At 41.7% G+C, this 15,493-nt stretch overlaps 1 protein-coding gene across 3 annotated transcripts in view; it reads right to left on the bottom strand.

The window, feature by feature from the left end:
• Positions 1-702: 702 nt before the first annotated feature.
• SMYD3 (SET and MYND domain containing 3) overlaps positions 703-15,493 on the bottom strand; it is a 371,713-nt gene continuing 356,922 nt past the window's right edge. For all 3 annotated transcript variants that reach the window (XM_017740180.1, XM_017740187.1, XM_017740197.1), the window contains 2 exons: positions 7,101-7,209; positions 703-1,408 (listed from right to left, as the gene is read on the bottom strand). In XM_017740180.1, coding sequence (XP_017595669.1) covers positions 1,307-1,408; positions 7,101-7,209 — 211 coding nt within the window. In that variant the 3' untranslated portion in view covers positions 703-1,306. The remainder of the gene's footprint in view (positions 1,409-7,100; positions 7,210-15,493) is intronic.

Here is a 15,493-nt window from a genome sequence, read left to right as displayed (position 1 = left end):
TAAGCCATGCTACATACTCCAGAAATGCACTGCATTTCAGAGGTTATTGCTTGCACATTACTGCCAGGCAAGTGAACTCTCCATGCGCTGGAACAAATTCAAACCTCTTGAAAGGAGATATCTTCCTCAGCGTTGGCATTCGTGTGCTGTGGCTGTAAATTACACCCAGAGTGTTCATTTTCTTTTTAAATGTGTTCTCATCTTGTAATAATTAATGGTGTCAAGTTACTGGTGTGAAAAAAGCCTGACTTTACAACAACGATGGATTAATGAAGTAACAGTCATGGCTGGAGTAGCAGCAATAAATTGTTAGAGGAGTGACACACCTGAAGCAATACTTCCAAAGGCTTTAAATTACTTAAGTTTCAATGTCCCTCATAAATACTGGCTTTTGTTAATATTTGTTTCTGTGTTAAAAATGGAAGTCAACAGCTCTGGCAGGAACAAGTCTCTTGCTGATGAGCGTGGAGAAATAGAGTGCCTGTGCTTTCTAAGACATCCTTGTCTTCCCCAGGGATGCCAATGTTCCTCTGTAGGTCTCTGGGCTTCTCTATTTGGGGATGTGACATTCAAAACCCACAGACTCAGAAAGGTCTAGAAGCCATAGCACTGAGCTCACAGGTCCAAATATCTGTTTTTAAAACCAGCATGAAGTGAGAAACTCTTGAAGCCAGCAAAATGAGGAAAAAGCAGAGTAAGCAATTTCCACTTTTGATAACATTTTTTATTCAATCCGTTTTAGTATTCAATATTATAATGTATGAAATGCAAGAAAAAGATGGGCAAAGCCCTGCAGATATATTGGGAGGGAGGAAAATCTCATTTAAAACATTGGGAAACTTATTTGATGTCAAAGAGGACTGGATCAGGCTTTTGGAAACCATTCCAAAGGGCAAGACAAAGGGAAAAAGTATATTCTCTTCATTTATAATGTGTCTGACAAGAGGTTCCTAATTGCTGGCATGAACTGATATAAAAAATTGACCGCTGATATCAATGGAATTAGATCACTTTGTAACTGCTGAAGACTGTATGCATTTCCCAATACTTACAATCAAATAATTAGGTGGTGTTAGTTATTGTCAATAAGACTGATGATTGATGACAAAACTCTGAAAATTACAGGAATTCTGCCAAACACCAACTCAGTTCAGATCACACAGCAAAACCAATATTAAGCCTTTTTGTAAAGCAAATAGGACCTAAAGAAAAGGCACTAAAACCATTGAGAAGCTTCGCAATGAAATAAGAAACATTTTATTTTCTTTGTCCTTGAATATTTTCTTTTCTAGACTGGAGATTATCTTCACTGTATTCTCATCATGGCCTCACACTCTTCCTTTATCTCCATCAAGACTTTCATCAGGCTGTGATCTGTCCCATGGGTCACCTTCATAATATTATAGGCCTTTAGGAAAGAGCAGAAAGGGACACGTTAGTCATTGTGCAGACCATGCAAAGGGGCTGGACCCTGCAGCAGGGTGGGATGTAAGTACTGCTCCTCAAGTGGTTGGCACCTGCGGGCTCGAATGCATGGCACAGCAGGAACAGGAGTGAAGCATCCCAAAGTGCATGGTGATTTGTCCCTGACAAAGGAGGAGGCACTGACATTATTCTTAGGCATTAAAACCCACAAATACATTGCACAGGTGGATGTTTGGAATAGCAGAGAGAGATACTTTTGCACTGAGACTTGACAAGATTGGTCAACTACAGCATCCAAGGTTTCGATACATTATTTAAAAGATGACTGTGATGTTCATGGTGTTAGGAGCCTGAAAGTCCTGTAAAAATAGAAATGGATTAATACTTAACGTGTGGAATAAAGTACCTTAACTCTATCAGGAGGAACAATTCATAGCATCAAACAAGTGAGTACATTAATAGTTTCATTGTCAAAAGGCATGCAGGGGAATGGGTCTTTGCTGCTTTTCCCAGGGATTATTTTCTCTGTGTGTTTGTCATCTTCTACTGCTGGGCTAATTTATGCTTGCTGATATTGCCTGTAGTGCTGCTGATTTCCTGCCACAGATATGTCTGAAATGGTCTTTACCCAGCTCATGTTTAGATCATCACTTCTCATATGGCATTTCTGCTCTTCCTTCTATTAAATTCCTCCAGCAAGAAGGCAAGTCCCAGATGGAGGTTGATTCAGCACTTCTGAAGATAAAACAAGGGAGCTAGTAGTATACTGGCAGGAGAAAATACACAGATTTTTCATCATCCCAAACTGAGGAATTGCAAAAAACTAAATGCAGCCTGTGTTTCAATGGGTTCCTTTTCCAGTCAGATGACAAAATTCAGCTAGATTGGCTTTGGATTGCAGAAAAGGTATGTTTTGGGGAAGAAATGTTGAGGAAGGGGCCTCATTTAAATTGGATAGATAAAATTAAATATATTTTTTGGTGGAATGAATGACAGCCTACTTCCAAATTCTAGAGCCTGGCAAGCATATGGAAATTCCAGCACAGTTTATTTTTGCCTCAAATTAGCTAATTCTTAAAAGAGGGAAGCAGCACAAGATTGAAAGAACAAGTTGAAATAGCAGTCAAAACAAATCATAGTGAGCAAGGAGCTCTAAAAAGAGTCAAATATGTTTTAAGTTACCACAGTGCCCCACTACTAAAAGATAAAATATACTCAGTTAAAAAGAACAGTGGAAATATTTTCATTGTTTTTAGAAATGGCAAAGAAATATGAAACAAAATCAGAAATACTAAATTTTTGTAACATGCAGCTGCTCCCAGGCTAATTAGGAGGGGACAGGATCATCCTAGAGCAAAGTGGCCAGGAGAATTGGCCCTGGATCCTGACATATTGGTGCACAGTGCTTGCATGCCCTATCCCAGAAAGTTGATGGATTTATTGTGAATGATGTATGCTAAGAGCTGTGCATCTGGATAAATCTGAGTGACAGTCCTGGGGCAGCTGACCTGGATCTTCAGCCCCACTATAGGAAAGAGGTCAGGCTTGCAGTGATGGACTAGGACCCTGACACCCTGATGCACAGCCAGAGATGTCCGTATAGATATACCTCAGTTAAAAGACAATAATCCTTAATATCAAACCTAATCTTGAGTTAATGCTACCATTGCTGACTTTCTCTCACCTCCAACATTTCCTTTCTACTTCTTTTCTTTCTCAAGTTTGGCAGACAAAAGCACTCAGTCTTTATCCTTTTGTTTCCTTGGAGGAAATCATTCTTATGCAATGTACCGTCTCACACACTGCAGTACAAGTCAGAACCAGCTGCACCAAAGTTAGAACAGCAATGACTCGTGTAATCCCTAAATTCAACTGGTATTAGGTTATGTAGCTGTTTTGGCAAGGGTCAGTGCAAAACTGGGGATGATTTCAGCTCCAGTGCAAGGAATTGTTTTACTGGACAGAAGCAGGAACATGTGGGCTCTCTGCCCACTCCCCTGCTCTCCTCAATCCCACAGCTAACCAGCAGAGTTGAGGTTGAGCAGATTCATGTGGTCTGTGTGGTCTCCCTCTCAGCTAAAAGAGCAAATCTAATTACGAAAAGCTACAGCAGCAACACAGGCCATGGTGTCATCAGCCCCACCCTGTCTCCCTGAAGAATATAAACCCCATTAGATTAGAGGTACAGCTGTGGCTCCAAGAATGTAAAAGAGGAGCAGCGCAGGTGTTTGCGCCTGATCCGCATGGGGATGGACAGGATGCCCATGGCCATGGCTGGGGGGAACTGTGGGCAGATGCAGGATGGCATGGCTCTGTCACAGGGGAAGCAGGAAGCAAATGGCCAGAGTGGCAGGAAGTGTAGGCTAGTATTTCAGAGGGAGTATCTGTGGTTTTCCATTTCTGTTGATTGAAGGGGACAAGTTGTTTAAGCAGGCATAGGAATACCAAAAACTGTCACAGTTACTATCAATGACAGCTGGTAAACAATTCAGTGTTTGCAGCAAACACCTAGAGAAGGGATTTCTTCAGTGTTGCTGTGAGGCCTGGGAAGGATTTTACCCCAGTTCTGTGCTTTTTGCCTCCACAACAGGGATTTCCATAAGAAGAGAAATTGTACTGTTGTAGACGTTCATGAGACAAGACAGCTGTGCCCATCTGCTCATGGGGGACAAAAGTACTCCTGTGACCATGCCATGTCAGGATCTTCAAATTGTTTTTCAGACTGGGCTCCAATTCCTGTCTTTTGCTGACAAAAGCTTTCCAGACCTATAATCCCATTTGTCCTCTATTACATCTTTCATATATATGTATATAAATTTAAAAATAATATGCTGGTTGTAAAATAAACCAAGACCTACCTTCAGTTTTTATTTCAGAGGAGTATTTCCTCTCTGTAAATCTTCTATTTCAAAATCTAGTAAATAAGATTCTGCAGGGCCTAATATACATTTAGGGGGTGATTTCTTTCTAATGGACAACATGAAGCCCTCCATATTATTTAAGCCTTCTTTGGGGGTACAGGGCAGAGAGCTAAACCCACAGGGCCCTAAGAGCAAGGTGGTTGTGATAGTGATTCATTTTTGGGTGGCACAGAGAGCAGCAGTGAGGGCTGGGCTGCAGAGCCGTGTGTGAAGATCTACTGGTCTTAACAGACTGTATCTGCTGCAGAGAGGCTGTCAATCCCTAGCAGCTCTGAGGCTGAGCCTGATTAAACAGGATTTATATGTGAGGTGAATTTCACTCAGATCCCAATTCCTCTGCACCTTCCATATCCTTCTTCTTAATGCCACAGTGAAATTAGTCTGACGAGGGTTCCAACAGGGTGCTGCTATTCAGTGTCAGAGTGTATTAAGAAGAGTAATGAGGCAGAGAAGGTAATCGAGTTTCTGCTCTGAGCATGTGGCATGCTCTGTTGACACATCTAATCACAAAGGGGCAAATTGCATTCTCATATAACTCTAGGACATTATCTGAGTAATATTAGGAATCACATTCTTTAGTCACAACAAACTGAGAATTATATCTTCCTCTAATTTGTTCTGGTGTAGACAGCAAGGAAGTGAATCAGTTGCAGAGCTCATCCAAAGAAGTTACATGGAGAAACAGGATGACATGAAACTTTTCCTCCTCTCAGCTGTGCTCCTAGGAAGTGGGAGTTCAGTCTGTCTTTGTCTCACACGTGGGTGTAAAAAGAGAGGCTGAATAGGGAATAGGCCACAACAGGATTCTACACCTCATTTGTAAAGCACTGTGTCCTTGTGGAGCAACAATGGCTTGGAGCCTCCGTTAGAGGCTCACTGGGTACGACACAGGAGGGCAAGCAGGACCTTAATGTCCCTTTGGAGAGAAAGAGGGAGTCACAGCCTAGAAAAGGTTTCTGTGTAAGGCATTGCTCAGTTTCCAAAGGATCATAGAACAGCAATTTGGCTTGCAATAGGCAACTTCTTCACCAAAACCGTATAATCCCAACTGCACCTTCACTGACCAGCAGCATTCAGTTGTCTCTAGGGCAATTCGCTCCAGTTTAATCTAATGCAGTATCACATTAGAAATGCAATTAGAACAATGCCTGTTAATATATTGTAGAAGTATCAATGAAAACAGAAGCTCCTCTGACTGGGGTCTCATTCCACTGCTAAAAGGGAAACTCTAAATGGTTGGGAATTATAAATATTTTGGGGGAAAGAGCAGAATGGATTACCTGGCACATGACAGATATATTACATACTTCTGAATAATGCATAAAAAATAGAACTGATTACTCTTCCATCTGCTTTATAATGCTAGAACTAGCTATAATTTAAGTAAAATATATCAAGTGAAGATGTAAGTTATACCAAGACCTAGCAAGAGTGGCATCATATTAAATACTAATTTATTATTTCAACATGTGAAAATTATCAGTTATTCAGCTTGCATCATTAATCAGATGTTAAAACCAAAGAGATACGGGGCTTGAAGAAAAGGTAAGTACAAAATACTAATACCTGGAGAGTCATGACTGATATTATCTTTATAAGGGACCTGGGCAGGAGTGAGAAAGCACCTCTCCCCCACCTCCAGTGCAGACACCCATCCCCTTGTATCCCAAGCAGTTGCCCTAACTCTTTGCCACAAGACTAGCTCTTCATATAGCATGGACATTAATCAAAGGGAATGTAGGGCCAAATTCTTCACTTCTTTCCAACACTGGTGCCAGCACTGAGCCTGCTCCTGCCCTGCAGATACAAGCAAGTAGCTGGGCCAGGTGGCTTTCGGCAGCACCCAGCAAAGGCAATGGGGAGCTGTGTCACAAACTGGAGGTGGGCAGGGAGCCAGGACAGGGAACCACGTGGAGCATGTAATGTCTTCAGGGAAAGCTGACCACAGGACAATCAATAACATCAGAAAATAAGTATAAGACCTTTTCAAGGGAAACTAGAGGCAGCACATCTCCCTGGGGGAGCAAAGCACCCCAGCAGTGATTGAGGACTTTAGACGGGAGGCAAGAACCTACATCCTGAGGACATGTTGCACGTGGAAAGGGATTAGTAAATATATTTAAGATGATACTAACAGCAATACAACAGCAGGACAAATAAGAGCCTGAGGTACAAGGAAATGAATATAAAAGTCGGCTCAGGTACAAGAGGGATGGCTTAAAGCTGAAATGTAACTAACAAAGCACAGCTGCAAAACCAGATCAAAGATGATGAATGATAAGAAATACGAGGGATCAAGAAACATGACTGTTGATTTGAGTATGGCTCACAATAAAATACACATCTTAAAGACAAAGTTCTCCGATCTGAAACCGATAGGGAATAAGGAGGGTAGAAACTGCAGCTCTGCTCCTGTTCCTGTAATTTCAGTGCTCTCAGAATCACTTTGCTATGGGAATAAGGAACATATGAAGCACTGAGATAGTTTTATCTCTTCAGATCTAGTAGTAATTTTTCATCCAGGCACCTCTGAGCTATCAAACTGTAATTAGCTGTGGCTGACACTGGAGAATGTCAGTGCCTGAAACGCTGAGCAGCAGTGACCCATCAGCACACCCAGCTGCAACCTGGGGAAACACCACTGATGGAAGAAGTGGTGAGAAGTATCCAAAGGCACGAGGCAGGGAGGGTCACACAGCAGTTTTGGGGGAAGCAATGGAGGAGGATAGAGAAAAAATGTTTCACCATACTGACCTGTTTCAAGGTTTCCAGTGCCTGAGGAAACATGCCTTGACTGTACTGCAGTTTGCCCACTCGCATCAGCTGGACAGCCCTCAGTGGATGGAAACCAGGATAATACAGTCTGTAGAGAAAAAGGAGGAAAATGTGTCACTGTCAGCTCTCACCTTCACAGTCACTGCCTCTGGGGAGAGCTATTAGGGTGGGACTGCAAAGTCATTGTGAATGTTAATAAGGTACTCAGAGAAAATTAGCTGCAATACTGAGAAGCATAAAATACTGAGGGGAATTAGCAAATTATTACTCTCCATCCCAGAGGAATGCCTTTAACATTATCCTGTTAGAAAGTGACAGGAGTGGGATTATTTAATTTGCTACTGTTGGATAATACAATAGCATTTACTGTACTTAGTGTTGCAAACAGAGGTCCTTGACAATCTCGGGTCTCTGGAGAGGCATAATTTTAAGAGGAAGCTTCAACAGGGAACCCAGTCCTGGATCCTCCAAGACGAAGGAGTGGGAGTGCAGTGAAAGCAGGTATGTAACTTTGTGGACACTGCTTCTGAGGGGTTTTTTGCTGCTCCCTGTTGCATAAAAAGAACTGGTTCTGTCCATTCAAGGAAACATCTCAGACTTGGCTTGTTCATCTAGACAAGGTATCTGCTAGCATGAGGATACATTCCTGTTCTTAATTAATTTCACAGAAGCAGAGGTTCTGTTAAAAAAACCAGAACGATGGTCCCTTTTTTATCTAGGAAGTAGATGGAGAGTGTTATCATCATTAATTGCTCTCAAGATGCTCTTGAAATGTTCATGCTTTCATGGTGACTGCTCCACATTTTCAAATTCCACTGGCCCTTGGCTCATCATATATGGATTGCACCCCAGCCCCATGTTCTGGATGTGGAGATCATGGTATCTTGAAAACCTGGAGGCAACCTGGAGGCTTCAGAAAGCCATGGATATAGCTTGCCTGGAACTGGCCATCAGGAAACATGAGGTGAAGGGACACACTTGGAAATTAAGTCACTTGCAAAAGACCTTATATATTTTTTGACTAACTATGCCAGATCACAAAATCCTTAGGGTTGGAAGACACCTCTGGAGATCATCAAGTCCAACCCTCCTGTCAAGGCAGGGTCACCTAGAGCAGATTAGAGGAACTCATCCATGTGGTTTTTGAATGTCTCCAGACAGAGAATCCATGACTTCCCTGGGCGGCCTGTTCCAGTGCTCTGCCACCTTCAATGGAAAGAAGTTCTTCATGTTTTAGTTTCTGTTCAGTGCTCCTTGTTCTGTCACTGGGCACCACTGAAAAGAGTCTGGCACCATCCTCTTGGCATCCTTTGAGATATTCATGTGCATTAATGAGATCCTTCTCAGTCTTCTCTTCTCCAGGCCCAGCTCCCGCAGTCTCTCCTCATAAGAGAGGTGCGCCAGGCCCCTCATCATCTTTGTGGCCTGTGCTGCAGTAGCTCCTTGTCTTTCCCATCGTGAGGAGCCCTGAACTGGACACAGTATTCCAGAGGTGGCCTCACCAGGGCTGAGTAGAGGGGCAGGATCACCTCCCTCAACCTTCTAGCCACACTCTTCCTGATGCACTCCAGGACACCATTGGCCCTCCTGGCCATGAGGGCACTGCTGGCTCATGGACAACTTGGCACCCACCAGGAACCCCAGATCCTTCTCCACAGAGCTGCTCTCCTGTAGGTCAGTCTCCAGTCTGTGCTGGCACTTGGGGTTATTCCTCCCCAGGTGCAGCACTCTGCACTTGCCCTCATTGAACCCCATTATGTTTCTCTCTACCCAATTCTCCAGCCTGTCGAGGTCCCACTGAATGGCAGCAGAGCCTTCGGGTCTATCAGCCACTCCCCCAGTTTAGTGTCATCAGCAAACTGGCTGAGGTGTCTCCTATCCCATTGATAAACAAGTTGAATAAGACTGGACCCAGTATTGCTTCCTGGGGAATTCCAGTGACTACAGACTAGCAAAAGAAAGAATAAAAGCCTTAAGCACAACTCACTGAAGACAAACATCCTACTTGATCAAAGAGCATTTGATTTGCTCAGGTACACCAGCAATGGGCTTGAGTAGTGTCTAAAAATACAAAATGTGTCACAGCCTCAGGAAGAAGAGCCAATAAGCTTTCCAAAATCTACTTTCTGAAGAATATATTTTTTTGTGTTTATGCCAAACCTATGATCATCAGAGTTCAGGGTAACTGTTAATGAATGATACCACTGCAGTCAGGAAGACACTTAAATCTGCATGAGTATGATTAAATGCATGCTAAGACATTAAATGATATAAATTTGTACAATGTACAGAAATCTTCTGATAAATCTGCATGTAAATTAATGTTACCTTTCTCTGTTATATTTCACTAATGAAAATGCAAACACAATTAAATACAAGTAATTGTTTAAATGGCAGCATATCTGGCTGTCCTTATAAATCTCTAATTAAGATGTGTAAACATAACGAAAAATGTTTTCATACCCAAATTCCCCTATTCCACTGATCCCACGCAGCTTCAGTGAAGACATAGAGAAATACATGGAAAGCATGCCTGGCAGGATCTCAGCAGCAACAGCTTTTGATCTGCCAAAGCCTCTCATGAAGCAGCAGAAGCCAATTCCTCAATGAGAATAATCCATCCTGAATTGCCACAAGCACCTCCTGCTCAGTCCCCTTGTGGGTTGCAGTTCAAAAAGGCTGAAGAGCCAGCAGACAAGAGAGAAGAAAAATGATAGCGCTTATCTCAGTCCAAACTGACCACTCAGGAACTTCAAGGGTCTGGTCAAACAAACACTAGGAAATTATCAGCAGGTTTATTTTTAGATTTTGTTTCTGGTTATTATATCAACATGGTGCTATCTGCTGCTAGTGAAATAGAGAGGAAATGCAGAGATTTTGGTGTGAATTAGTGAAGAGTAATAGAAATTCCAGCACCAACGTGGACATAAATGGAAATAATGAGCACATGCACAACTTTGTAAAAACTGAAAAGAAGATGTCCATGTGATTGCATCCTTCTGTCCTCCTCTGTGACTGCTGCAAAGGAAGGAGTAAAAATGTCATTCCTCTCCTCTGGGCCACCAAAATGCTGGAATGCTTGGGGAAGGATCATGGCCACAGGAGAAGGTGCCAGGGAGACACAGTCTTTTGCATGAGATGATAACCCATCTTTGTAGGGCCCATTAGACTGTTTCTGCTGTATCCTGACAGCTCTGATTCTTTTGCCACTGTTCTTTCACAGCTGCTTCACATCTCTTTCATCCCACACCTTTATCTTTCATCCTATCAACCATTTTTTTAATCTCCCTTTCCTCACCCTTCTGAACAACCAACCCCATTCTAATACCAAAACAAAGAAGAAATGTGGGTCCTGCCTCGCCTGCAGCCAAATGAGGGGTGGCAGCTTAAGCAGGAAAATCCAGGCTGTGCTTTAGTTCATCAATGTACCTCCTGCTAAAATTCACAGCACACAATGTGGGTTCATTAGAATTCAGAATACGCCCCTCCATGCAAACATGTTTGTTTCTATAGATCATACATTCACCTGCAGTCACTAAAGGTCTAGGATTGTGGTATATGCAATACCAGAGGAAACAGGCAGCAATTTAGCAATGTCAGGCCCAAATGTCAGGTCCTCGGCCCAAACTACCAGCCATTAGCTAAAGCAAGTGAAAACTTAAGATGAGGACAGAGGAGCAGTAAAATGTGTGAAATGAAGAGCCCTGTGCTCATAAATATTTACAAAGCTGTTTTACTGAGCTGATTTACGCTCTCATCTTATGCATGTACATAGTTCCATTCTGCAAGTCCTAAAATTGGCATTTGAAACAACTGTTTATTTTCATATCCTGGAATAAATCTATTAAACTATTGGAACACCGTTTATGGATGGACATCCATTAAGTGAGTTTACTAGAGAAATCCAGGCAGCTTGCAGCTCTTCTGGGAGATGTGCAAGTGGGGAAAAGGCTGCTGGCTTCTTCCAGACATCCCCAGGATTCGGTAGGATGAAACACTGGCATGACAGAAAGAACTTGTGTGCCAATTTATTATCCCCATGCATTGCTTTGAACACAACCAAGTGGATAGATTTAAGAATAAGGAAGGTATTTACCAGCCAAGGAACTGATACCTAAAGACTGTCAACAAGAGACCAAGATAACTATAGAGAAATACATGCTGTAAAAGACGTTACAGCTTGGGAAGAGTAGGATTTCAATCTGAAAAGGGTTTTATGAGATTTACGGGGGCCTGAGGGACAAGAAGAGAAATAGTTACATACTGAAAGCTGAAGTAAGGATAGTTCTGTGGAGTGATGCTTCCTTGCCCTTGGCACTGGTCAATGCCCAGTAGACCACTTGCAAAGAGAGATTAAACAAAATACAACTAACAAGTAGAGCTGCACTGTAAACAAGACAGCTGGAGGAGGCCGAGAAAGAGCTGTACATTTTGTATCAAATCCTCTGCTTTTATGAGGCAGCACAGCTTTGTTCCCATCTATGCCCAACAGCACCCATGCTGGCCTGTTCCTCCAGCCTGCCCTCCTGCCTATCAACTGGTATGGTGTCATCTGCAAACCCCACAGAAGTGCCTTCTGTTGCCTCCTCCGGGTCACTGAAAATGGTGTTAAACAGGACGAGTCCCAGCACAGATCCCTGTGGTACCCCCGCTGTTACTGGCATCCAAACAGGGGACAACACAACCACCATGTCCTCTCACCCCACCACCCAGCCAGGATTTTACCTGTCCAGCTCTCTGCTCACCTGGGCCATAACACTCTAACCTGCATGCTAGCTCCCTGATCGTCTCAGCCTTGCAAAGACAATAGTGAGCACGCTGGCCAGCTCTCTCAGTGTCTGTTCTGGAGGCAGCCATTGGGTCTGATGGAACTGTAGGGCTCACATGCTCTCAGATAATCCCTGGCTCAACCCTTATTCTGGGATGTGCCTGGGAGACCTCATAGGTGACCAGTGAGGCAAAGAAGGCACCGCCTAGCTAACTATTCAAAACCACAAAAGAAAGCTATTTCTCAGGCTTCAGGCAGCTTGTACCAGTGCTTCACTGTTCCAAGCACCAGCAGTTCCTGCATTTCATTCACAAAATACAAGGATACCAATTTTCACTAGGCAAAGAAATGGCCCATACCATGTATAACAGTAGCTGTTTCTAATGAAATCGGTTGCTCCTCTATGTAATTCAGCCTCAAGGTTTGCCTTGATTAACCCCCAGAGCAGTCACTAATCATATACTTTAGAAAGAAAAGTATTTTTTTCTTCATTCTATGTATTAGCCCTGAATCTCTCCAAGCAATCTCTTGTGTTTTCATGTAAGGGATAGTGTAAAAACCACAACCCTTGACAAAATTTAGCCAATTCTTTCTATTTCTTAATAATATAGTTCCATTAATTCCACTCAACTTATCTCCAATTACAGGGTAAAGAGTCAGAGCTTTTGTGTTCTCTTGTGAATTAAAGCCTAGTATTAAAAAAAGGAGACAATGCAAAATCACTGCCTTTTCTGATGACTCATATTTTAAAATAGATGTCTTCTGTTCCTTGCATATCAGTCTGTGGGGCTAACATGTTTTTACACTACTGTTTTCAGCCTCATGTAATTAGAAGCAGGAGGATTTATAAAACCTGAAATAAAGGTTTGAAATGGAAATGTTACAAGTCTCTTTACTAAGGTGACATGTAAAAGGTGATGCTATACATAACTGTAAATTGGTTTGCAGTGCCTTTTAGTGCAAGTAAATATGACAGCATAAAAGACATAAAGCAGTTTCAGGAGCCTCACCCACACAGAAAGGATTAAGAGGCTCCAGGGCTTCAGCAAAAGTGGTGAGAAGAATGCAAAGAGGACAGCATAAGCCTCACAACAGAAATGTACACCACAAATACAGCACCCAGTTAAGTTCAACCTTCTCTTCTTTCTCTGACTTGTTCTTGTTTTCTGAACTCCTCAGTATTTGAGTACATTCATTAAAGCTGTTCACTGAACTGAAGCCTAGCAATTGGTTTTGTGTTGTCCAGTTACTTGGTTTTTTTTTTTTTTTAGTCAATGATGTGAAACTGGTCAACCAATTCACATATTATTTCTACTCCTTGGCTGGGATGGTCAGTGGGTTCTAAACATGGCAATTATGACAAATATTTTTAGGAAAAATTTAAGGACAAATTTTTATTTATGTTAAAAGGTATGAAATAATTGAAGAAATCACATGCATCAGGAACTCATTTAGGAGTTTACAGATCTTAAAGTCCCAGGTGCTGTTCAGTCTGATCTCCTGCACAGAATTTCACCTAACAATTCCTGCTCCACACCCAGCAATTTGAGGCTAAAGTAGTACTTAAGAAGAAACGTTCTATTTATAGAAAATAATCTTAAGCAGCTTTATACATTATTTGGTCAGTATTTTATTTTTTAATGAGCACGAGTCCTGTGCAAGAGTTTTGCCTGGAATGAACAAGGCTGAGGGGTTATTTTTGGAGAAAGTAGGAATGTGTCATTGATACTGGACTAGGTGACTGTTTTGAATGCTAAGTATTAGAAGTCTGGTTGGAACTTTGAAATTTTTAAGAGCAATATATCTGTATCTGTGTAAAATATTTAGAGGTCCCTGTGAAAGCCTTTAAAAAAATACTGGCCTGGCTTTCATGTTAATATTACCTTTTTAATTGAAATAATAATTATGTTAACCTGTTATTCTTTCTGCTTTTTCCTTCTCTCTCTTTCCCCCCCTCTTTCTTTTCTTAACAACTTCCTATCTATCATGGATAATCAGGTAAGTTTAAATCAGTTCAGTACTTTGCAACTCCCTGTATCCCTTCTGTAGCCATGCCACTTTTTGAGTAGAAGACGAAATCCTTTACCTGTGGCAGACCTGATATACTCCAGCTGCCCTGGAATGTTTATTGTCCATTTTATCTCCCCATCACAGTGTCTCATGGAGACGATCAAAGCATCAGTGAACAGTTTAATTCTGGCATCAGTCTTTTCTATTTTTTCCCAGATTTGACCTCTCTCACTTGGATTTTGGGATCAGCTCCTCAGCACTAGCAGGGAGGTTTTCCTCGAGGAAACCACGAGTGCACATCCCTAAAGCATTATAAAAATGCTTTGCCAGCAATGAGAAAACATTATTAGAAGAAATTTTATGCTGGAAAGTCTCTTACAAACTAAAGCAGGAGAAATTACTTTCTGTGATTACTATGCAAAACTACTAATTATCCCTAAGAGACTTCTTCTGGTTTAACCAAATAACAGCAGAAAATTGGCTTCATTTTCTGAGCCAGCTGGGGCGATATCAATACAGATGTGCAGACCTAACACCTCTGATCAGAGTTCATTTGGAAGTCTCCATACTCTTATATCCTGGCTGTACATTTTTGCAGTCTAATTCACATGTGCTCTCTCTCTCTCTGGATTGTTTTGTATTGGCAAAACTCTTGGTTATCCCCAAGTATTGAGATTTTCACCAATGCCCACAACTCATGTACGAGCCTCACCCTACTAAGCAGCAAAGTGCATGGAAAGGCAGCATTTGTTCTGCCCAGATAAGATATGGAGGCTCAGGCAAATGAAGTGGTTTGTCCAATGTTACAAGATAAAATCTCTGGGAAAGTTAAACCTAGATCTCATTGTAGCTCTAGGATGGCTTTTGGTTCATGCAGAGTCTGGTTCTTGTGTCTGTGCTGTCTTGCCTACCTGTCTGGATCAAACAATCCAAATGAAAGTAAACACAGTTTTACAGGCTTAACAGGCTTGCTGGATTTTGTAAACAAAATGTAGAGACAGTGACCTTAGTTAAGAAACTTTTGTGCCAGACTGATAACTTATTTTTCTCTTTTTTTTTTTTTCTATTCTGTTGTCACTCAAGAAACGTCCTATTGTTTCTGTGGAACAACTGCCTCTGGAAACAGTTCAGGATTTAGATCTGTGAAATAATGCCTCAAAATATTTTTCATCACATCTGCATCTCATACTGTTCCATTACTATTTGTTTCAGTAATTGAGCTGATGTGATCAAATAAGCAATCATACTTCTTAATTGACTGAATTCTCAAGAAATGTTAGCTATCCATCTCAGAAATTATTTCTCCCTGGCTGCTGATCAGCCTGCCATATTCCTTATGATGATAATTTATGTCACATTAAAATGAATATTGTTCCAGATGTTGTCTCTGCCAAGGTTTGAATGATAACTTCAATAAAATGAAAAAATGTGACAAACTGCAATTTTCATCTTGGCTCTTGATCTGTCTAACTCATCCACTTCAAATGCTAACTCTGTCAGCTTGAACTGTCCACTTCAATGTTCTCTCCTCTTCTGTTATTATGAGATGTTAAGGAAATAAAGGGTTCTCAGTCTGGAATGGAAGTAGGAAAAG

Source organism: Corvus brachyrhynchos, unplaced genomic scaffold, assembly GCF_000691975.1.
Source record: "Corvus brachyrhynchos isolate BGI_N302 unplaced genomic scaffold, ASM69197v1 scaffold31, whole genome shotgun sequence".
NCBI classification, from domain to species: Eukaryota; Metazoa; Chordata; class Aves; order Passeriformes; family Corvidae; genus Corvus; species Corvus brachyrhynchos.
Note: the sequence above shows the minus strand (reverse complement) of the source record. Positions and strands in the feature narration are given on the sequence as shown.